Source organism: Caloenas nicobarica, chromosome 15 (assembly GCF_036013445.1).
Source record: "Caloenas nicobarica isolate bCalNic1 chromosome 15, bCalNic1.hap1, whole genome shotgun sequence".
Lineage (NCBI taxonomy): Eukaryota > Metazoa > Chordata > Aves > Columbiformes > Columbidae > Caloenas > Caloenas nicobarica.
In genome coordinates this window covers 5,119,747-5,144,079 of record NC_088259.1, presented here as the reverse complement: position 1 = coordinate 5,144,079, position 24,333 = coordinate 5,119,747, and the positions used below count along the sequence as shown (strand labels likewise).

The following is a 24,333-nucleotide window of genomic DNA, read 5'->3' as shown; positions in this document are numbered from 1 at the left end:
CAGAAGCACAATGACTTTTAGAAAAAACAACATGGGGAAAAGTACTCCTGCCTTGTAGCCATCATTTACTTACAGGTAATTGTCTGTCCAGCTGCTTACTGCAAGGAGAGGTGGATCTCCCACACTGTTGTGCTACCTGCGACATGCAGGACAACATGTTATCTTTGGCTGTTGTATCTTAGAATCATAGAATCATTTTGGTTGGAAGAGACCCTCAGGATCACCGTGTCCAACCATAACCCGACCCTGGCACTAACCCATGTCCCTGAGAACCTCATCTGTTCAACCCCTCCAGGGATGGTGACTCCACCACTGCCCTGGGCAGCCTGTTCCAATGCCCCACAGCCCTTTCCAGGAAGAATTTTTTCCTAAAATCCAACCTAAACCTCCCCTGGTGCAACTTGAGGCCATTTCCTCCTGTCCTATCACTTGCTACTTGGGAGAAGACATCAACCCCATCCATGCTCCAACCTCCTTTCAGGCAGTTGCAGACAGCGAGAAGGTGTCTTGACAGACACACTGTTTTCATATAGAAAGAGCAGTATTCTCTGGCGGCTGCTGGCAAGCCCACTGTTCATCTATATTTCTAAGATTTTTAGTTTATCTTGCAGCCCAGGAATACGGGTGTTTTTTCAAGGCCCACATTCATAACAGAAAAACAAACAGCATCCATCATGAGCAATGCTGAGCAGTTAGCTGCAAGCCAGGCTTTCCCACGTGGCGCTTTCGAATTTGAATTCCTCACTGCAGCAGTAACCTCTCGCATCATTTGATACCGCCACAAAAACTCTGGGACATCAGCCCCAGGGTGAGCAACCGGATTTCTCATCCTTTTGAAAAGGTGGAGGGCGAAATGGGAATTGACTGATAGGGCTTCCAGGTCCCCACTGCCGGGGGGTAACAGCAGCGGTGTCACCTCGTGACCCACGTAAAATGTGGTGGTTCCACCCCACTCCAAAAGCAGCAAATGCGCCATCACAGCTGCTGGCACAATCTTACCCCTCCGGCCATCTGAACTGAGAACAAATGTCACAGGCAGAGAAATATAAGCCATAGTCTAGTTCCTTCCCTAAGTCAGGATTCTAGTTTACAATAACTGAAAAACCTTCTTTACCTGGGGAAAAAAATAAAGTCTAGTGAGCTCCTCCAGAGATCTACATTAAATCCATTATTAACCTGGCATACTGTAAAAACGGTTATACTCCACAGCACTAAAGAAAGTAACTATCAGGTAAACAACTCTGTAAATCCCACAAATCTTTCACAACTCAATGTGTTTAATAACGGTACCTCACTTCAATGAATAATACACAATAATGACTACATTAATATAATAATTAGGTTTTTGCTTCCCATCTATCTGCCACTGCATAAATGTAGAAGTCAGATCTATGCATTTTTTTGACAATTACCATTTCTTTTCCTCTATTTAGAAACAAATGTAATTACTTCAACTCGAGAAGACAGAATTACTTCTGCAGCAGAGTCAAAACATGCATCAACACTCATTTTCTGTAATTATTTCACAAGCAGCTCTGCCTGGCATCTTTCTCGAATGAAAGGAGTTTTCAAGAGGCCTTTGGCTACTTAATGAGCAGCACACAATTACAGGCACAACCGAAGGAAAAAAATAAAGGAACAAGAGAAGAGGTTCTCACCATTGATTTAACCTGCTTTTTTAGTGTCTGCCTTTAAACACAAAATAACTTCAGAGAACACCGTGAACCTCCTCCTCATCCCCCCACTTTTCTACTGCGCTTGACAGACAGTGAGAGCTGCCAACAGTCTCTTCCAGGACAGAGAAGTGTCACGGCTGGGACACAAAAACACACTGTCTCTTCCCATGTTTCCCTTCCTAGTGATGTATTATTGCAGCATCTCGAGAAGAGTGTTGCGATCAACCTTACATTTTTTTCAATTATCATTTATCAGGGTTATTGTTTAGACGGAAAAACCACACACAGCTCTCACATCCCCAGTGAATTAACACATCGGCATGGCCACAACTTAAATTGGCTGTAGAGTTAAACATTACAAATAAGAATGAGTGTGGCGCGGAGCCAACACTAAGAAGCGATGAGAGTCCCTCACTGCATCAGTTACAAGTCCGGGGTATGAATAGGGGCATTTTGCAGCAGCAGCCAGAAGCAAAAACCCCCAGATGCTTATTTGGATTATCTAGAGCTTTGTCTCTCCGCATTCGAAAGAACAGAAGCAACAAAAAAGACAGGCGAGAGGAGACAGCCTGCTCTTGCCAGCCAGATTTCTCTCTTCTCTCGTCAGTCTTAAACCAAAATAAAATGTGACGCGAGTATGACAAAAGGCTATTCCCCTTCCGCAAGGTTCCTAAAGAAAAGAGGCACTGAAAGTCCTGTGTATTCTTCCAGCCTCCACACTCCCACACGAATTCATCACCCTTCCGACACCCAAAGCCTGACAACTCCTGCCATGAGCTTTTATGAATTAAAAAGGAGCTATTTAAAATTAAAATAAGGTGGCACAGTTATTAAGATATTTTTATACTCTTCTGGGCTTCTAAGACAAACTTTGAGTTTCTTCACTTCTCAAACAGGTGTTTTTAGGGCCCAGGAGAGTAAACAGCACATTCCAGTTCCACACTCCATTCACTTCACTGATGATAGAGTGATTAATAATAACATAGAATAATATATTAAAGCAAAGGGTAAAGTAGCCAGAATATATCCAGCCTGCAGACAGACAAGTAACAAGAAAGTGTCTTAGCAGTGCAAAACTCTAATAAGCAAAAAACAAAGAAGTACCTTCAGGTTTAAGTAGTTTTAAACTCACTTCATAGTGAGATGAGCATCGATTTGGCAGGGGAAGAAATTAAACTTCTAAAGATAAATCTGTAGAATCACAGACAATTTGTAAAATGGTGACAAACAGTTTGCCGTAAATTTAAGGGATATTCAGTGCAGTGAACAATCGTAAGATCTCCAATCCAGATACCTAAGCAGAACAGAAATCTGGATGTTTCAAGAACCGAAGATGAATTTTAATGACTAAAGAGAAAACTGAGAAGGGAAATTGCCTTTCAAATCTTCTTCCACAGCAGTTAATGCTTCAAACTGCCACCTACTTTACAAGATGAAACCTCATTTTGTCTCATCTTGGGATGGCAGAACCAGTAACTAAGAATCCAGGTGAGAACCTGTACTGCATTTTAAATGCGAGAGTTATAGCTTGGCCCAGGAGTCAGACTGAAATCCACATTTGCCACAGATTTTATTTATTTCTTTATTTTTAGAACCTGAGCCAGGTTACTTAATTTCACTGAAACTACTTTCCCTACGACATGCAGGGATAGGAAGGAAGCTGTTCAGTTTTCTCATTTGGCTTTAGAATCTGTTCAGCATTTAGCGTGATCGAAGGTCACAGCCTGTTGACCCTGCAATGAGTTACATCCAAAAAGCAAGAAAAAGGACTCTGGTTTCACTAAAGCACGAGGCATAGGGCTAAAGACTCAGTGAACGGGCCACAGGCCAAAAAGAAACCAATCAATAAATAAAGCGAAGTGGCAATAAAGGCAACACTGCCAGATCCTGGGACTGGTATTTGAGCGCATGCCCTTCTCTCTCCTTTTCCAGAGACACTCCTGTGTCCCCCCGACATGCTGAGCTGCTCCTCATGTCACCGAGCCCTTCTGGAAGGAGCCTCCTTAGCCACAGCAAGTGGAGATGGGCTGCAGAGCCCCTACCAGCCCCGGCCCCCCTCGCCTCTTCTGGTTCTGGGCCAAGCATCCAGCCCAGCATCATCTGTTCTCCAACCACAGGACCATATCCCCACCTCTCACCTGCCAGCGTGACCCAGCAACCGCTGATTAATACAGGCAAGGTTTGCTGCATCTGCCTCGCCAGGGCGTTCCAGTGACAAACTAGTCCCCTAAGGAAGATTTACCAAACTGAAATGCGATATATCACTGAGTTCCTACAGTCAAAAGCAGTGACAAGTGTGTCCCAGAGTGCAGTGTTAGTTATAGCAAACATTGGAACCAACATGTTCTTACCCTCTCCGTTTCCAAATGTGCCATAATATTTACTGCTACAATATCTTTCCCCATCAACCCTTTAACTATCTCCTATAGAGTCTAATTAAAATGAAGTATTGTAACATACAATCAGCACTTGCACGCTATTGATAGATACTTGCAGATGTTATTATAGAGAAAATAGCTCCTCAGTACTGATTAACATAGAAAGCTTAACAGAAAGTTTCTGTATTTTCCTCGCTGTATATTGTTTAACATTTTGGCAATAGGAAAGTTTCATTGCGTCTCCTCCATTTTACTTTACTAACACTTCATATTTGAACGTCAAGGCTTCGAATTAGGCAATAATTAGGAGATTCCTCCTCTTTCACCTGCTACTTCAGCCTCAGTCACACTGCAAACAGGAACAACCTTCGGATTTCTTTTTCAGTTTTAGACGAGGGTCTCAGTGTACAAGTAAATGTGTATTCAACTGTACAAATAAATAAATATTTATACAATGTAGAAGTAAATATATTTTTATACAGGGCATAAATAAATATAACAGTGATTGGCTGAGGAAGCAGGGAGCAGAAATGTCACAGAAGTGAACTGCAGTATCTGGGGGTCGGACCCTCTTCTTTCACACAGGTAGTTGTGTGTCTGCTGGCTTGTGTACACACATGCGGAATAGAAAAGGGGCAAAGCACATTCATCGAGTTGCTAAGTTGTAATGCAATGACGTAACAATGACCTTACCACATTTTATGCCTCTTTCTGTACTTACTAGTAATGTATCAGGACATGAGCCCCAGATAGAGATGAGGTTCCCACAGCACAAACACACAAGGTGGCAGATTCTATTGAGCCCTTTTACGTGTAAGTACACACTGTATGCATTAGTTTCTCTGTACAATATACTGCAGAAACAAAATGTCCTCAACTTACGTTATCATAAAGAACACATTATATGGTATCGAATAATGAGATCTTCCCCAAAGCTGCTTCTACCCAAGTGACATTGCTTAGATATTTAATTGCCACACATTTTACTCAGAGGTTTTTTGCCCCTCCCTATGAACACACAACTTTTAAAGTTTAGTTCTTCAAGCAATTTGTCCCCAGTTATGAAATGGTATCTAAGGAATGTTATAATGGTTGAATTATTATATGAAAATGCCTCGCACACCACGCCACGCAACTTCTCGCGAAGACTAATTATAACCCAGAGGTTTTACACAGACAACACAATCTGTGGGATGAAAAAAAAAAAAAAAAAGACTATTCCAAGATACCTCATCCTCCTGGGACAATATCTAGAATCTGAAGGCAGCGGGACTCACTACCCACCTAACACACCAGTCAAAACAAATAGGCACTTGAGAGCTGAAAGCTGGCAGAGCACTTAAAGGAAACGGAAATCTGAGACTGTGCTTTGAGAGAGGAGAGGCTGAGCTTTTATTCCCACAAGGATGAAGCACCAGCTCAGCTCTGAAATTCAAATACTTATTTTCACTAGAAGAAAAAGGGATAATAAAACTTACAATACAGGAAAGAGAAGCAGAGAGGTGATAATGTAAAAGTTGAACAGCCCTCACCCCAGCACTGCTGTATCCACAGTGAGCTCAACAGCATCCCAGACATCCACTGTTCCTCCCCTCTACATTGAACACTGCATATTAATACCATAATGGCTTTGTATTAAAAAATAAAATAATAATAAACACACTATACGCACACAAAAAAAGGGTACAATGCAATGTAAAGGCTGCCAAGAAGCTGTGCCGTCCTGAAACTTCACGTCAAACCTCCCCTTACAAACATCTCTCTAGTGTGGTACATCTTGACACCCATATGTTTTCTCAGCAATGTAGGACACGTAAAGCTCTGCAGATCCCGCTGACTGGCACAGTTCCTGAGGCTCCCACGCTCCTCTTCTAACAGACAACATATTACATAGAACACGGCTCCCTAGATAGTCTAGGATAGTATTTTAGTGTAAGCAAAGCTAAAATTATTGCAAGCTATAGAATTTGGTGAGTACCTTTGAAAGAAACCCAGAAATCTCACAGGAATTTTGGGAGCTAAGAACTAATAGCTGGGAGTTAATTATGACCAGTAGAGGCCACAGTGCCACGTATTTCCAGTAGCAGCAAAGATGTCCCTGGTGCTCTGTGGGGATCTCTGGAACAGGCACCAGATCTTCTGTCATCTCCTGCGGGTACAGCACAAAGAGTCACTGTAGGTAGCGAGGGAATTTGCTTGATCGGGCGCCTTTTGAAGCCAGAGAACAGCAGTTCCAGGCAGGTTCTCAGCCACGCACAAAGCTCTGGCTCCACATCCCATCATCTGTTGTCTCTCTTGGGGCTGGACATGAGGGCAAACAGGCAGTAGATCCAATACAGTTGTTTTAGCAACCTGCCCCCTACCTTTACACTCCTTATTTGAAGAACTACATATGAACCAACCACATATCTAAAATGAACTCTCATTTTCCTCTCCCAGGTCGTCACAGGGAAAGCTGTTGGTTTTGCCACTATGGAAACGTTTTCCATCTTAAGGTGGAGCGATGGAACACAGACAGCAGCCTGGAAGCAGGGGGTCAATGCCAGCAGTTTTGCATGGAGAATGAACGAGCCGTTTGTGACTGTCACATTTTCATAGAATCATCGAATAGAATCATAGAATCATTTCAGTTGGAAGAGACCCTCAGGATCATCGAGTCCAACCATAACCCAACCTAACTCTAGCACTAAACCATGTCCCTAAGAACCTCGTCTAAACACCTTTTACACTCCTCCAGGGATGGTGACTCCACCACTGCCCTGGGCAAGGGAAAAGAATAAGCAAAAGGAAGGTTTAAAAACAAACAAAAACCAGATCAAATTTAGTGAGGGTCTATTATGTATGGAGTGGGGAAAGAGACAGTTGGTTTCTGACTCAGGAGTTTTGAGCTCTTTGGACCAACAATACTGTAACACTCATGAATATCACAAACGCAAAGCAGAAAGGATTTTTAAGGACAGACCTGTCAACACGATCTGGGAATCACTCAGCTTCGCTGCCCAGAATATGACCACGTTGTTGTTCTTTCTGTGCTCTGAATGCACAACGAGGCAACCTGCAGCGGGTGAAGGGAGCCTGGAGCATCTCACACCGTCCCGGGCTCCCAGGAGGGAACGGCTGCAGTGCTGCAGGCTGCAATTTGCTCTTTCAGCCTGATTCCTCTAAGAAGCATTTAAAGAAAATGCTGAAGGTGATGCACCAACAGCACCCTGGTCCTTAACCCAGGGGACAACCTAAGGTAGGATTTGTTTCATAAAGTCTTACAGGTGTTTGAGTTTAAAAAGCATTCCTATCTGTCGACACATTCAAATACATGATCCCAGGCAACACCATTTCGTGATTCCTGTGCAAATCTCATGCACAGTGCGACAGGTTTTGTCCTCCTGTGGTGAATACAGATTTCTGCATGATGTTTATGAAGTTTGTAACTCAGGCAGCAATTTAATCTCATCCTGCCTTTTTCTTCCCCTAACCTCTAGAGGATAACCTGCTTTGAGAGTTATTTACCTGCAATGGGAAACATGCGGTCAGCAGACAAATGCATGTGTCTAGGTAGGCATGTCTGGGTTAAAAGAGTAACGGTGAAGATTTGCTGACAACTGAAAAGGTCTGAGCAATCCAATTGAAAGTGGTCAAACGGATAAAACTGATTGTGCTAAGCGGGAGGGTTTGCAGAGGACAGGTGCTCCAGCTAGAGAGAAATACATCACCGAGTGCGGAAAAGCTGTTTTACAGGGACCAAAGGGTATAGATTTTAGCCGTGTAGGAGGAAACTTGGACTCTGATTGCAGATCTCAGAGACAGCGAGAGAAATCAGCATTTGAAGGGAAGAGCTGAGCTGGCTGAAACAGCCTCACATGCAAAACCTGTTTGAAAATGAGGCAGAGACCAGGGAGCAAAAAAACCACATGTGGATGTCTAAATCTTTGTGCTCTTTATAGCAGAAATCAGACGTGATTTCATTTATAAAACCCTGTCATATGCATTCTGCATGACGGGCCATTCTCAACACAAAAGCTATAAACCCAGCTGAGCACTCAGCGAAATTGAACACTTCAAATACCAGAGTGTCGAGGGCAGGGGGAGAGCAAATTAGCAAATTAGGCCCTGGGTAAGTTGGGCCACAATCCTGTTTCTGTGCAGTTGTAACACAGAAGTCCAGCCTCGTGGCTGCTGGACCCCACTGCCCTACAGTGGGGAAGAGTGGGGCTGTTTCTTTGGCTTGAAAAACTTACATACACAATTCTAGACCCGAGATGCAACTGCAGAAACCTCTGGTGCCTCCTCCCGAATGGGCTCTATAGCACCGTATTGCTCTGACACTATTCTGCCTAATACTCATACAATGAAAAAATATAATATTTCTGTAAGATGAATAGCATAGCTCCTCATAATCCCTTTGATTTCATTAATTTAAACTGTGATTTCATAAGTGCTTCTGCAGAGCCTAACGCTGCCAGATCTAAAATTAGGTAATCATGGACACACCGCAGCAATCACAGACAAACGCTGAATTATTTGCAAGGTCTTTTTTCATACTATGAACAAGGGAGGTGCCTTTGGAAAAAGCAAAACCCATTACCCATTCTTTTAAATATTGCTACTTCTGAAACCTAAGTATTCTGGAGGATATTTAAATGAGGGCCCATCTACTTCCCACCAGCTTCACCCAGTGCTGACCTCATGACAAAGGACTTTTGAGCAGAAAATTCCATCTTCTGCACATAGGCAAATGCCCAGCATGGCTATGCAGATAGCAGGTCAAATAACCCTCAATTATTTTGCTAGAGAAACAGTGCATTTCACAGAACTTATGCAGGTTTTAATATTCTTTCATTATATTTTATCTGTGTCATCTAGAATTGGGATTCAGGCTGGCAGGGGTGACACTGTTGTGGGAGTCTATTACAGGCCACCAGATCAGGGTGAGGAAGTTGATGAGGCCTTCTACGGGCAGCTGAGCGTGGCCTCACAGTCACAGGCTCTGGTTGTTATGGGGGATCTTAACTTCCCTGATGTTTGCTGGAAGGACTACTCAGCCAGCCAGCCTTAGTCTAGGAGGTTCCTCCAGTGCATTGACGATAACTTTCTCATGCAAATGGTGGAGGAGCCGACTAGAAGAGGTGCGCTGCTGGATCTCGTCCTCGCTAACAAGGAGGGTCTGGTCGAAGCAGTAAAGGTGGGGGGCTGCCTTGGTTGCAGTGACCATGAGATGGTGGAGTTCAGAATCTCCTGTGGTGGGAGCAGAATACCGAGCAGAATTGCAACCCTGGACTTCAGCAGGGCCGACTTTGGCCTTTTCAAACAGTTGCTGGAGGGAATCCCGTGGGCAAGGCTGCTTGAAGGTAAAGGCGCCCAAGATAGTTGGTTAACTTTCAGGGACTGCTTCTACCAAGCTCAAGATCAGTGCATCCCGACGCACAGGAAGTCAAGGAAGGGAGCCAGGAGACCTGCGTGGTTAAACAGGGAACTGCTGGGTAAACTCAAGTGGAAGAGGAGGGTTTACAAATCATGGAAGGAGGGGCTGGCCACTTGGGAAGAATATAAGGCTGTTGTCAGAGGATGTAGGGAGGCAACTAGGAAAGCTAAGGCCTCCTTAGAGTTAAACCTGGCGAGAGGGGTCAAGGACAACAGGAAGAGGTTCTTCAAATACATGGCAGATAAAACTAACACCAGAGGCAATGTAGGCCCACTGATGAACGGGGTGGGTGCCCTGGTGACAGAAGATACAGAGAAGGCAGAATTACTGAATGCCTTCTTTGTCTCTGTCTACTCTGCCGGAGGCTGTCCTGAGGAGCCCCGTACCCCTGAGGCCCCAGAGGAAGGCAGGGCAATGGAGGAGTCTGCCTCAGTTGATGAGGACTGGGTTAGGGAGCAATTAAGCAATCTGGACATCCATAAATCCATGGGTCCAGATGGGATGCACCCGCGGGTGCTGAGGGAGCTGGCTGAAGTCATTGCTGGACCGCTCTCCATCATCTTTGCCAAGTCTTGGGAAACGGGAGAGGTGCCTGAGGACTGGAGGAAAGCAAATGTCACTCCGGTCTTCAAAAAGGGCAAGAAGGAGGACCCGGGCAACTATAGACCGGTCAGCCTCACCTCCATCCCTGGGAAAGTGATGGAACACCTTATCCTTGGTGCCATCTTAAGACATATCAAGGATAAGAGGGTCATCAGGGACAGTCAACATGGCTTCACCAAGGGGAAGTCGTGTTTGACCAACCTCATAGCCTTTTATGAAGACGTAACAAGGTGGATTGACGATGGCAGAGCAGTGGATGTGGTCTACCTTGACTTCAGCAAAGCATTTGACACCGTCTCCCACAGCATCCTCACGGCAAAACTGAGGAAGTGTGGACTGGATGATCGGGTAGTGAGGTGGACTGCAAACTGGCTGAAGGAGAGAAGCCAGAGAGTTGTGATCAATGGGGCGGAGTCTGGTTGGAGGCCTGTATCTAGTGGAGTGCCTCAAGGGTCAGTTCTGGGACCAATACTGTTCAATATATTCATCAATGACTTGGATGAGGGAATTGAGTGTACTATCAGCAAGTTTGCTGATGACACCAAGCTGGGAGGAGTGGCTGACACGCCAGAAGGCTGTGCTGCCATCCAGCGAGATCTGGACAGGCTAGAGAGTTGGGCGGGGAAAAATTTAATGAAATATAACAAGGGGAAATGTAGAGTCTTGCATCTGGGCAGGAACAACCCCAGGTTCCAGTACAGGTTGGGGAATGACCTATTAGAGAGCAGTGTAGGGGAAAGGGACCTGGGGGTCCTGGTGGACAGCAGGATGACCATGAGCCAGCACTGTGCCCTTGTGGCCAAGAAGGCCAATGGCATCCTGGGGTGTATTAGAAGGGGGGTGGTTAGTAGGTCCAGAGAGGTTCTCCTTCCCCTCTACTCTGCCCTGGTGAGACCTCATCTGGAATATTGTGTCCAGTTCTGGGCCCCTCAGTTCAAGAAGGACAGGGAACTGCTGGAGAGAGTCCAGCGCAGGGCCACAAAGATGATGAAGGGAGTGGAGCGTCTCCCTTATGAGGAAAGGCTGAGGGAGCTGGGTCTCTTTAGCTTGGAGAAGAGGAGACTGAGGGGTGACCTCATTAATGTTTATAAATATATAAAGGGTGGGTGTCACGAGGATGGAGCCAGGCTCTTCTCGGTGACAACCAACAGTAAGACAAGGGGTAATGGGTTCAAGCTGGAACACAAGAGGTTCCACTTAAATGTGAGAAGAAACTTCTTCTCAGTGAGGGTGACAGAACACTGGAACAGGCTGCCCAGGGGGGTTGTGGATTCTCCTTCTCTGGAGACATTCAAAACCCGCCTGGACGCCTTCCTGTGTAACCTCACCTAGGGGTTCCTGCTCTGGCAGGGGGATTGGACTAGATGATCTTTCGAGGTCCCTTCCAATCCCTAACATTCTGTGATTCTGTGATTCTGTGATTCAGGTTTATTCTGAGCTTCTACAACTCCCCCGGCTTCCCCATAGGTGTGTGTTGCAACTGAGAGGTGGTCAAAGGATCTGAATACTACTGGAATATTACGGTTTAAGAACTCCTTCATTTTTAATTATTCTTGTTACAAGAAATGCACAAAGTTAAGGGGATGAAGTGCAAATATTTTAGTGCAAATTGCTCTAACTAAAAAAAAGGCCAACCCTCTTTTCTTGAACAAAGAAACTCAACAGCACTGAAGCAATTCAGAGCAGAAAACATAGATCCCAGCAAATAGCATGCTGTTTGAAAATCATTTTTAGACTATTTTGTGGTAGGGTAAAAATATCCCACCATTCCTTTCTTTTTAGGTGCTCACATTGTACTTTGCTGAACACATGTGCATCACAGGCGATGCTCTGCCTTTCCCCGTGATAAACAGTGCTTACTTTTAAAGCATCGCAGTGCTTTACTGCCAAGGGACGTCCCTGTGACAGAGAAAAGGCAGAAGCAGCAAGCTGATAATGACGGTGCCTTCAGCACACCGGTACATCTCTATAGCCTAAGGAGTATTTTAACAAGATAATATGACCTTTAGCACAGGCCACCACGACAAGGCTTGGAGACTATTTCTTGGTACGAGCAAGAGCACCTTTTAAATTGAGACATATGCGGAGACAAATCAGTCTAGACAAACTATTGCTCATAGTAATGGACCAAGTCGCATCACCCAGGAGCACCAACACCAACCTGGGAGCCTGGGTCCAACCACACTGCCCGCAGCGTGACGGCCTTGCGAGATTCACTATAAATTCCTGATTGGATGCAGCATAATGTACCGATATTATACGAAGCCCCTTTTTGCACGGAGCGTGATTCCAACTCTTTCACACTGAGGTATTTGCTTCTGCGTGAAAATCCGTAAATATTTGCTCGGCCATGCCAGCAGGATCAGAGGAAAGCTATAAATTGCCGAAGCCTTTCGTAGACAGGAGGAGGAGGGTGGCAGAAGGTGCGGATCTGGAGTTCGCATGCACAACACTAATTGAAAACAGGTTCAGAACACAAACGAGAACACCAGCAGTAGCTACAGAACTCATTTGTACTCCATGGATTTTATGTCACGTGTTGCAAAGTTCATCTTTCAACTCCGTGGTTCCTGATTTCTCCAGAAGAGCAGGACAGAGACCAGAATCAAAAAAGTTGAGTTTTCACAAAGGCAAGTCTTATAAATAAGTGAAACTAGCAGGAGTGCATTGTTGAGTGATTTTGAGGAAAAAAGTTAATATATGTATTGAGATGTGGTGGGAATCGGTGTTTACAAGAAACTTAACACTTACCCAAACCCCTTCCATTGCCACAAAGCAAATTATAGGACGCAACATGCAACATGGTAATATCTGTACACGACAGGATGCAACACGCAACACTTTACACCAGGATTTTAATCCATTGCATGTGTCAAACAAAAACTGAAAGATATTTGGGCTCTCTTACAGCAGCAAGGTTACCTGCTTTGACTGAATTCAAACCACGGTTTGAATTGTGCATGAAATTTAAAAACATTGCAGCTGTAGACTTGCTTTAAGGCACCGTTTCTTTAGTGACAATGTGGTTCTTTCCACCCAGGAAAAAAGAACTATGTTGAAATTTGTACAGAGGAATTTGTACAGTATTCCTCCTCTTAAATTTGGCATCCCATCCTCTGCCTCCTTCCCTCCTCTGTTAAAAAAGGACAACTTAATGCCAACAGTTTATCTTCCTATTAAAAACATCACTAAAATTTATCACTTGAAGGCTTTATCTTCAAAGCGACAGACTTCCCTGATATATAATCTAATCTTTCAAGCTCACCAAAGATTTTCGTCAAACTTCATTAATTGGCAAATCAACTTCTGGAGGTTTGGATCTATTTGCAAGATGTACTTCCCCCTCCTGCCACTTTTTCCTTCTCTAGTAAATGCTACAAAACTTTTCAGAGTGCCACAGGGAGGAAACTGTGACGTTCAGGCTTTCAGACTGTGTTATCTTGTGAGTTGTGGTCTCGCTTTAAACCCCTTCCAATGGTCTCTGCACTGTGATGTTACTTTAATAATTTGAAGGATTATTGGCAGCTAAAACGAGGATTTGTGGATCTTGAGTGAAATTCATTGTAATAACAGCTGTCGGTCTGATTTTGATGCTCAGGCCTGTCTGCCTCCCCGGCAATATCTGAATACTTTGATATGGTCACAGCTCCGCTCTACTTGAATACTCTTTCTAAAGTCAAAAAATATCCCACTGCTTCATAATTTTAAAAAGCCCAACTTAGAGCAAAAACAAAAAAAAGCTTTTAAGCTTTTTAGCTTACGAAACTAAAAAACAAAAATAATTTAAAAGGAGTCGAAAGCCATTTCCTCTTTTTTTCCCTCATCACGCTCAGTGGAATAACAAGTAATTAAAATGGTGACTAAGTTTATAAGCCCATAACCAGCCCCATGGCCGCAGCAACCACCTGGATCCCAATCCAAAGCCTGGGGAGACTGAAGGTCTTTGCTTTGTGCAATGGGAACCGAGATACAAAGGGCTCCCTGCAGCCACCTCTGGTTCACTCTTGGTTTTGTCACGTTCAGATGCTGTAACATAATGGGTCACAGAAATGTCCGTTGACAGAAGAGGTAGTTAAAAAAATAAAACTCCATTTTCAAGCACAACCAGTAAGAAAATGCAACGTACTTGTGCAGGCAGACACACACACACCATTACGAAAAAGGTTTTGGACTCTCATACTCCATCTGCTGGTCCTGCAACAGTTTTTTAAGACATCAACATGCTGCCTTTTTTTTTTTTTTTTAATTCAAGTCTGTGCTTATCTGGGTAAGTTGGCAAGTACTAAACAAGAACTCATGTTCGTCTCAATATTTCAGAGTCCACTGGGGAAAAACAAAAGGGTAAAATATTTATGACAAAATGTAAAACAACTAAACACATAAGGAACAAAACTGTTCATAAATGTCCTACAAATATCTCAGGGTTAAAAGCATTAACACGAGGTTAAAAATGTAGTGCTCTCTTTCATTTGGCCCCCGCCTTGCTTTTGTACTTTATGTTAGAGCTTCCAAAAAAGCCAATTAATGGGCAGTTAATTCTTTGAAATGTTTAAAATGGGGCACTTTTAGTGTATAAACGCTAAACTTCTCGTTTTATTTGAGTGCTTTTTAACGCAGACTTGCATACATTAAAAATACATTTCAAAATGAGAGGCATTTATGTTTCAGCTGTCTTTGGAAAAGCAGAAAGAGAAAGATAAGCAGGAATTAGTGAGCGGTGTTTGTCCCAGGACAAAGATAGGATCGTGACTATGCAAATCCATGGAGCTTAATCAACGCTTTGCAAGGCTGGGTCTGTCATTTCGCTCCCAGGATGAGTTATGGTGTATATTACACAGAGAAGGAAAACAGACACCTCCCTTCGGTCGCTCCTCAGTGGAAGTTCAATGCTTTAACACATGCAACTGCAGGAATACACACATCGCGTTATCCTTCCCAGTTTCCTCCCACTAACTGGGCTTTTCACGCTCGTATAAAGCGACATCTGGAAACGATCATCTCATCGCACCCTCAAAAAACGAACAGAAGCAGTAATAATATGGTAATAAGGGATGAAATTTTATGAAAGATGCCACTTAACTGAAGACTAAAAGACACCATGCAATTTAAATAAATTGCTTTTAGGAGGGGACTGAGTGACAATCAAGAAAAAATGCCTGGCTCATTTTTGCAAGTGGTGGGTTAGGTTTTCAACGGGTGTAAAATGCTGACTTGGGTAAAGTGGTACCAGTTTTGCACCAGCTAATGATATAGTCCCGTGAAATCACATTTTCAGGACCACACCAGAGACACCCTTGAATTGAGGATGCTGAAATGAAGCTGCACGAGCAAAGAAGCTCTTTAACACATGAAATATCTGCTTATTTTGCTCCCCTCCCTTCACAGTTTAAGTGGAAAAAAAAAAAATCACACAATTATTTGAATGCATGCAAGAAAATTCAAACAACATTGTGTTGTAAAAGGTGAGAACTCAGTTCCCTGATTAACCCAGGGTGGCTTGGCCATGCAGAAGTTGATATAATTTTGGTTTAGATTCTCTGCATGACATTGTGTTCAGGCTCCAGTCTAGAAGATCTGAAGCTTGGACCTGACTCCCCTGTCAGTGACCTTGTATGTGGCCTTCATGTGTGCCCAGGATATTTCAAATAGAAACACAGCCTGGAAAAACTGCAACAAGGGAAAAATCAAACTCGTTTATATTAATTTAAAATTTCATTCAAAACCGCTTTCACTTAGGAAAGGACTGTGCACACCCCCGAGGTTCAGCTGCCTCAAACCTACAGTGCCACTAAATGAACCAGCGCTCAGGGATTTGAGTTCAACAAAACAGAATAGGGTGGTGGTTGTTTTGGAGTTTTTCTGGTTTGTTTTCATGTCTCTCCCTCCATTTTTGTGTCTTCAGATTAGGAATACTCAGGCTATTTGGGATGAGACCTGGACAGAACTCAGGAGTCAAGAAATAAAGGAAAGAACAGTGTCCTGAATTCAGCTGCCAAGAAAATCAGTGCTACTTAAGTATAAGTTCACTTCTTTTGGAAGAAGTCACGAGGTCCCATCATTCACAAGAACTATTCTTCATGGCATGAAAGCCTAATGCCTTTATTAAAGTTGTCATCTTACTGACCAGCCTGCCCACTCAGAAAATAAAGCTATATTCAAACCACATTATAGTAAGCCATTAAACAGCAACACCAAGCAAGCAGAAACAGTGTGGTGTGGAAATAAATAACTAATAAATCCTAATAAATAAAATTTAAAAAAAAAAAAAAAGTCTGGATAACAAACTGTCTTTGCAGATAAAAAAAATAAATCCCTAGAATTTAAATCCATCATGAGCCAAATCTCTCTGGAAAAAATCCACACCAAAGCACTATTATGACTGCTGCTATATTCATAATTCTGTTTACGCAGACTAAGATAAGGGCAATCAATCCACACGCCTCAGGACAAAAAGCTGATCTTCTGCAGGGATCTGGATAAAGAAACTTCCTCACCATATGTACCATAGCTAATGGCAAGCGGGACAAGCTTTGCTAGACTCAGGAATTTTCAGGTATTGAAACTAATATCAGATTTAGGGCACAGTGATGTGCTCCGGTAATTATCTCCCTTTCTCCTCCTGAATTCTTTCTGTTCCATATAGGTCATCACTTGTTATATCTCAGTCAACACAGCTCCTTCTTTAATCAATTCCTTTACTGTAACTAATTCATAGATCTAATCTATCCTCTGTTCTTTGAAAAATATCTTTCCAGTTCGATCACGTTTCTACAGTCAGTACATCCATAACTTGACATTGATAGTTCCTCAGAGACACGTTTTGCCTGCAACATCCCTATAAACCCCACCAACTGCATCTCTGCAGCTTGAAGAGAAACCAGAAATACGCTTTGCTTCCTATGGAGCTCTGTAGTTTCAACTGAAGCATTATCTATGTTGTCCAAGAGCTCCAAAGGTGCACATGGGGGCCAAACAGGTGAGACCTGACAAAGAGACAAGAAAAGCATCCCGACATACTCATAGACACAAACTGCATTATCGTCCAGAAATACTTCACCTTTTCTTTCAGCTGTTTTTAAAGGGTAGATGCTGTATTTCTACTCCCTCAAAAATTAAGTGAGGAGGGGGAAAGAATAAAGCAGAAATCAAGATACATTTCTTATCTATTTAATCGGTTTGGCAGGAAAAATCATAATCTTCTACGCAAAAGGGATTTAAAGCTGTTAGTATGTGATACGGATGAACCCTTCTCTTTCAGCTTTGCTACCAGGCTGCTCCCAAGCACAAATTGGGGATCAAGAATCAAAAAGAAGGAATATCATATTTTTGTAACTCTCTCCGGCTGACATGCCCAAGGCGATTGCGGCGGAATGAACACAGTTTCAATCATCGAGCTAAACAGACGCAGTCACTCAACCCAGTCCCAGTCCCACAGGGTTTGTGGGATCCAGGTACCAAAACTCAGAGACAAGATCCCCCTATTCTCACCAGCTCACCTGCTGCTCTCCGCAACTCTGGGGAACAGGCGCTAGCAAGAAAAAAACAGCTTTATTTCCTTGTGCTACACATGCCTTTGTTTCAGGGATTTTAGCAAGAGAACAAAACCAAAGACAAGCAGAACATGCACTGCAGAGGTTTGTCCTACCATAGCTGAGAAAAAGTCCCTCACATCAATACCAATACAGAAAATAAGAAAATCAGGTAGGGTTTTCTTTCACCATTAATATTCCACAGGAATTATTTAACAAAAGTAGGCAATTCTGCTAAAAAAAAGCATTGATTTTCCCAGTTGTCTACACTTGAAGTTATAGAACACAGTGGAGCTAAGAGTTAAAATTTAACTAATAGGGAAATGAATGTATGTTTCAGGACAAGGCTTAGAGTAACTCCAAGTTAAATTACTCTGAGAATCAGTGATTCTAATAATACCTACACATCAGTTGTACAGAGTTCTTTCTCAAATCACTTGATATGCTATTTGTGTAGTGCTTTGACTCATATCAGATTTTTTCCAGGTTTTTTTTTTAATAAGCTTGAAAAAAAATGAAGGCGGCAGTATAACAACCTTGAATCTTATTTTTCAACACTCACATGTTAATGTTTCCTATTTAACGGGAGCTATCACCTTAAAATTAAATCAGAAAGCAACATTTTTAAACCTGTTGCAACAACTCATGCTGACTCACCATAGAGAGTAACCTTCCGGTTGTTCAGTTTGTGTATTTCCTAAGAGCACACAATTAATTACCTCCTTTCTCTAATATCACAGAACAGCAGACAAAAATGTTTCTATAAAGTATGAAAATGTAGTCTTAAAATGACAAAAATATGGCAAAAGCTGCTTACTACTCTTAACTCTCTAAGGTTTCATGGCAACAAAGTACCTCTTAATAATAACCAAAGGAAAATGTTTTCCAACTACTTTACAGTATTATATCAAACTCTGACTGTAGAGATTATTTGCATTTATATCAGCTACTTCATCCTGACTATTTTAAAAAGGAGTAATTAATTCAGCCACAGTGCTGAAGACTGACTTCTATTTCCCTAGGCCAGGCACAAAAACTGAGTATTGATCTCGACAACTGCTCCTCTCTCCATAGCCAGATCACATCCTCCTGCTGAACAACCCACCTTCCAGCAGCTCATCTCAAGAGACAGGTTGCATGGGATCCATGTGAATTTTTTCATATGAGGACAAACCTCCTATTATCATAAACTTGTTCTATGAAGCTTCGTTGCCACACTTTTTTTTTTTTTCCTCTTTTTTTAGAGGGGGTACTTCTTCTCCCCTATTTCTTACTGAACAATTCTCCTGTCAGACTGGAAAATTTACTGCTTCCAAGCTTCGAGGTCACAAAACCCTCCTCATCTTATATCTTATGAGTCACCTGTTGTCATCATCCAAAAAGGCAGAGAGGCTAATGTTGAAGATAGCTTTTACAGATAGTATTTTAACCACGGTCTAAATATTATTTTTAAAGAAAGTCTTATCTCTGTCCCTTTATTAATATTCATTGAAATGTTACTCGTTGGCCTTGCATTTCACGCAAGTTCATCCCACTGGAAGGCAAATATTTTTCAAATGAAATTTCCTCCACGCACACAGTGACGACCTCTTTTGCAAGGTCTTCCCTTCTCTTTCCCACCCACCAGAGGAAAAAAGGACTTTTCCCCTTTTCTCCCTTTCTGTGGCAACTAGAGGGGAAAGAAAAAAACAAAAAAAAAAGGAAAAAAAAAAAAATCAGGGGAATTGCAAATAAACACAGAGAAGAAAACAAGCCCCAAGCTTCCCAAATGACAGCTCTCCAAAGCACACTCTTGAATACAGCCCACGAAGCAAGGATTTTAAAGAGCTCTGTTTAACTATTGAGGATGGCAAAAAAAGACACACTCAGAAGACCAGCGCTCGACTACTGGTCGCTGCTGGGAACTGTGTTCAAACATACTGTTCTGATCCTGTTATCTCCCCCAATCTATCATTTGGGGGGTAAAAATCTAATATTTTATATCTTTCTTTCCTTTAACCATTCCCCAACCCTCTGCCTGGTCTCAGCCTTCAGCAGTTTGTCTCTTTTCCCCACTCCCTGCTGAGCAACTCTTCCCTCTGACTGACAGTTTATTGGTTTATGCCTCTAGGTCATTTAATCTTCTCCTGCCCTAAGTCACAACCTATCACATCACAATCTATGAAAAAAAAAAAACAAACACCAAACCAAAAAAACCAAACACCACCACAAAACCCACAACAACAACAAAATCATCATTCCTTTACCAGGGCAGGGCTTGCCATATTTTCTGGCAGTTGGCTTTTCCTAGTAGGGTGCAAGATGGGACTTAATTTTCAGTGTCATTTCTAAAGATCAAATATAAATGAAGGCTTGTAATGCTGTCCTGTAGAAAACCCAAATCATCACCACTGGGATAACGGATGCCTGGGCACATACTCTTTAGAGATAAGATGTTATCCAGTTTTATTAAACTTCTTTGTGCTCATTTAGAGCACGACCTTTCATAATTAGTTTTTATGGGTTCTATAAAATGAAAAACTTTTTAAAGTCCGTGTAAACAACTTCTACTCACTCTGATCAAAAATCTGAAAATCCTGAATGATTTTGATAAGAGTTGCATCATGGTATAATGACTTTCTAAATTCATGCTGAGCTATTCTCATCATGTTTTTGCTCTGATGCAAGGTCAACAGTCAAGAAACTCTCAGCAGATATTGCGGCTTCAGAAATGAGCTTCTGTTGCTCGTTTTGAAGCAGAAGACAAGCATGGTCCTTCCCAAATCCTGTTCTTATTTAGAGATGAAAATAAAAAATAACAGTCTCATTGCAAGGTGTGCCTAAATTGAAGGCTATGCCAGTGGTTACTCAGACTCCCCAGCGCACAAATACTTAATATCTACGTGAAAAGACATTAAGAAGATCATTTAGTAAAAGGGACATTGACTTACCACTGTTGGAAAGGTTGCAGACACCTTCTACTTATGGTTACAATGATTTCTTGCAGTTTAAGTAAGTAAATACCTATTCTCCAATATAGGTAATATTATCTACTATTATTTCTGCAGTCAATTTTGTCACGTTTATTAGTGGGCCTAATAAACACAGCATCAACATAAACAATTCAGTAAAATAGCATTACTCCAGTCATCTCCTGATCACATATAAATGTGTAGGAGATTTTGGCACTTCCCTCTGGCTAAGAAAAAGTAATGATAAACAACCCAAAAAAATCACTTGAAAAAAGCAGCATCACTCATCCCTCAGCTATTTAAAAACCCCTTGATTTTCATTGATGTCATTTGTTAAGTACTATAAGAGAAACAGGACAGTATTACTGTTTTCTTGGTTCAGTGCATTTTGGAAAATCTTTACAGTGGATGTTTCGTGTAATTATCCTCAAAACAGGGAGGAGTTCCAAGACACAAGAAAACTGCAATAATGAGTTGCATTTTCTCATCTATCATTTCAGTTGGCATTTGTGGAAGTTGTACTCCTTTAGATATTGGTGACAGATACTTAGATATTGGTGATAGATATTTAGATATTGGTCTTGCTCTTCCTTTGAATCCATGCTTAGATCAAGATCATTACAATTTCTCCCACACAATGCCCTAAACAAAACATAAATGCCACCACCAATCTCAATGAGCTCTGTATGACAACTAACTTGAATAGAATGACCTTCTCCAGTTAGATTTTCATTAGTAAATTAGGACAGAAAACAATGAGTGGCACAGCTTAGCCAATTTGAACAAATTATCTATGTCATCCTTCATTATGTCAGTCAATATCTGTGCTGAGCAAGGAAACTCAGCTATTTGGGATCCAGTACAAGACATCATTAAGCACAAAGCCAACATCCGTGGTTTTGTTTTTTACCCTGAATTAAACTAAAGCAAGCGTTCTTTACAGGTAATACAGAAAAGTTTGCAAGTTTGGCTGTTGCAGAGAGTGCTGCAAAATCACATTGCACGAGCTACAGACCAGATCTCAGTGTGTCATATTTCATTATGCAAAATGCACAGCACCAGGCCAGGCTTGCAGTTGTTTCTGCTGAAGGTTAGAGAATTTGACCCCACTAGTGAGGGAGGACACAGCCGAAAGATGAGTAGCAGAACATGTGCCCATTTCCCAAGCAGGCCAGGACATCATCCATCTCACTTCATGCTTTGCACCCAGCTGCAGAGGAGCCTCCAAACATCTAATTCCTCCCAATGGACAGGTGCTGAATACAGCGAACACCTCCATGCCAGATCCTTATGCTCAGGGCTTTTTTTGGTTTTTAAACAATTTTTCTCAAAGAGATACTAAACGTTCACTGCTTTATAACCTGTACAATGAAGGAAAGGCTGTAAGGATGTGTCCCCCACCCCACAATGCCCTCAGCCTGCCAGGTTTCCCCTCTTGGTAGAGGACGAGGATTCTGCTGGGGATGCTCATGCTGGGACCATGGGTGAGGAACACTGACATTGCACTGTTTAATCCCGTCCCGGGAGGGTATTTGGTTGTTCTTGATGCATTCTTCATGCTTCAGACTTGCTATTTGGTCAGAAACAGCAACTGGAACCAGAATGCTTTTGCATAAGCTCTCTGCTACTTAAATCCACTTGCTGCAAACCAATAATTTGTGGGGGTGGAAGGAAAGCTGCAGAAAAAGGAGAGCAGCCTTTTAGTCTCTGTCCTTTGTTCACACTACTGTAAGGACCTTGCAAAAATTACAAATATGCAAATCCTGAGAAGAGACTTGTGTGGTGGAAAAAACACACTAGGTAGAAAACTGTTCTGTTCAGCCCCTTGCAAGGCACAGAGCTTGATTTCTCTTAATGGCTCATGATTAATGTATGAAAACAGGATGAACAGCCAATATATCTGGAACATGAGCAACATGACCCTTTAGTTTTTCCTGAAAAGGCCAATATGGCTTAGAAAGAAGATAGACTTTTTCTGTCCCTGGATCAAGTTTGATCTGTTCCAATATGAAAGACAAAGGGAAGATGCTGCACAGTGTTTGAACAGGGTTTTTTTTGTCAGAAGTGAGAAGAATCAGTTCCATCAAACTGAAGACAGAAATGTATTTAAAAACTAAATGCTTACTGCTTCATCAGACTGCACTCATAAATTGATAGGACTGTCAATTTGTTATTAACCAATGCTGACCCATTATCCAAGAACAACATATATTTTGTTATGGACTTACAAGGTGAAAATTTTATAATAGACTAGTCTTGAGAACAATTTGCCTACTGGAGAATTGGTTGGAAAACTCATTTCAACAGAAAGCAGCCACACGCTGTAGCAGGAAGTTTGGCAAACACACAACGTGCATAAAACCAGTTTCTTAAATACTTGAACACGGAATAAAAAGTAAAATATTCCAGGATAGATCAAAATTGATAATTTCATTTCCAATTCAGCTCACTGACGAAGCACACCTACAATAAGGATGTGTGGAGGACCATTTGTAATGTGTTAGTAAGTAAACCAAAATATCTGTGCCACATTGTAAAGCGGTAGAAACCTTACCTGCACATTTTGTTCTTGTTGTGAGCGGTGGTCCAGGGGGTCCTGTCCCTCCTTCTCCAGGGCGGGTGAGCAGCACTCTGATCTCGTACTCCACATCAGGATCCAAGTGCCACAGTTTGTAATTGGGGGAGTCTACGATGTGTGTTTCTGCCCAGTTCCCAGTGGTTGTCCGATACTCCACCTCTTTCAGTATGATGGGTCCATCTCCGATGATGGAGTTGGCGTTGGGTTTGATCCACAGGTACGTGGCTCCGACAGCCAGAAGCTCGGGAGGGGCAATAGGAGTTGGGGGCTCTGTAGACAAAAAGAAACCATGAGAGCCCTCATACAGTTTTGTCAAAAGGATCAAATTTCCACCATGTATCTGTACAGCACGGCTGTCCCCAAATCTTTTGTAACACAGGCACAGTTTCTCCTGTCATTTACAAAATCTTTCACAAGAGTTTAATCTGTTGCTGAAAAGAACTTGGCTTCTTTCATTTGCGTTAAAAATTCAGCCCCCTTACACCGAGGGTAGTATTACCAATTTGGAAACATCTGCAAAAATAGAGTAACCACAAAGCAACTTCCACCTAAAATGAAACACCAAAGTCACTTCTAAAAGATCAGACACTTTATACTTATTTCATTCTTTGGGCATATGAGCAATAGCAGTCAATATGATATTGGAGGGTGAGGAGGGGAAAGTGATCTTAAATAAAGACAACTGGGTTCACTCAGCATATACCATGTAAAAAAATTCTCCAGTACAACAGCTTTTCCTCTGCCCTGTGACCTGACATGGCAGAATAAATATCACAATCATTGATCGTGGTATTGTGGTTCAGCTGAAGTGCAATGCTTAACATGACACAATTAGCAGTGAGTGGAGAACTCAAACACTTGCTCACGTTGTGATTTTACCAGGCAAAACAGAGGTTAAAAATAGGATATATTTTCTAATCGAAGCACTGTCCGTGTGTCTGAGAAAATACTAGCATAAATTTTCTATTTAAACTCTGGAGATCTTCCCATGATCAATGGTATCAGCAGTCAGGGTGCTGCTAGAACCAACTCTAACTGGGGCTCTTGGGAACTGGGGCTCAGAACTAAGAAAAATTCCAAGGCACCAGCCAATCAACAAGTCCTGTCACCTCTGATTGCAAAGTTTGTTTAACTTCACGAGCAAAGATACTCAGGTGAAGTCTGCATGAGTCCTGAAGAGCGCCTAGATGTCTGAAAAA

General features: G+C 42.3%; 1 protein-coding gene across 3 annotated transcripts in view; it reads right to left on the bottom strand.

The window, feature by feature from the left end:
• PTPRT (protein tyrosine phosphatase receptor type T) overlaps positions 1-24,333 on the bottom strand; it is a 441,556-nt gene that overhangs the window by 198,531 nt on the left and 218,692 nt on the right. For all 3 annotated transcript variants that reach the window (XM_065645693.1, XM_065645694.1, XM_065645695.1), the window contains exon 7: positions 23,111-23,404. In XM_065645693.1, coding sequence (XP_065501765.1) covers positions 23,111-23,404 — 294 coding nt within the window. The remainder of the gene's footprint in view (positions 1-23,110; positions 23,405-24,333) is intronic.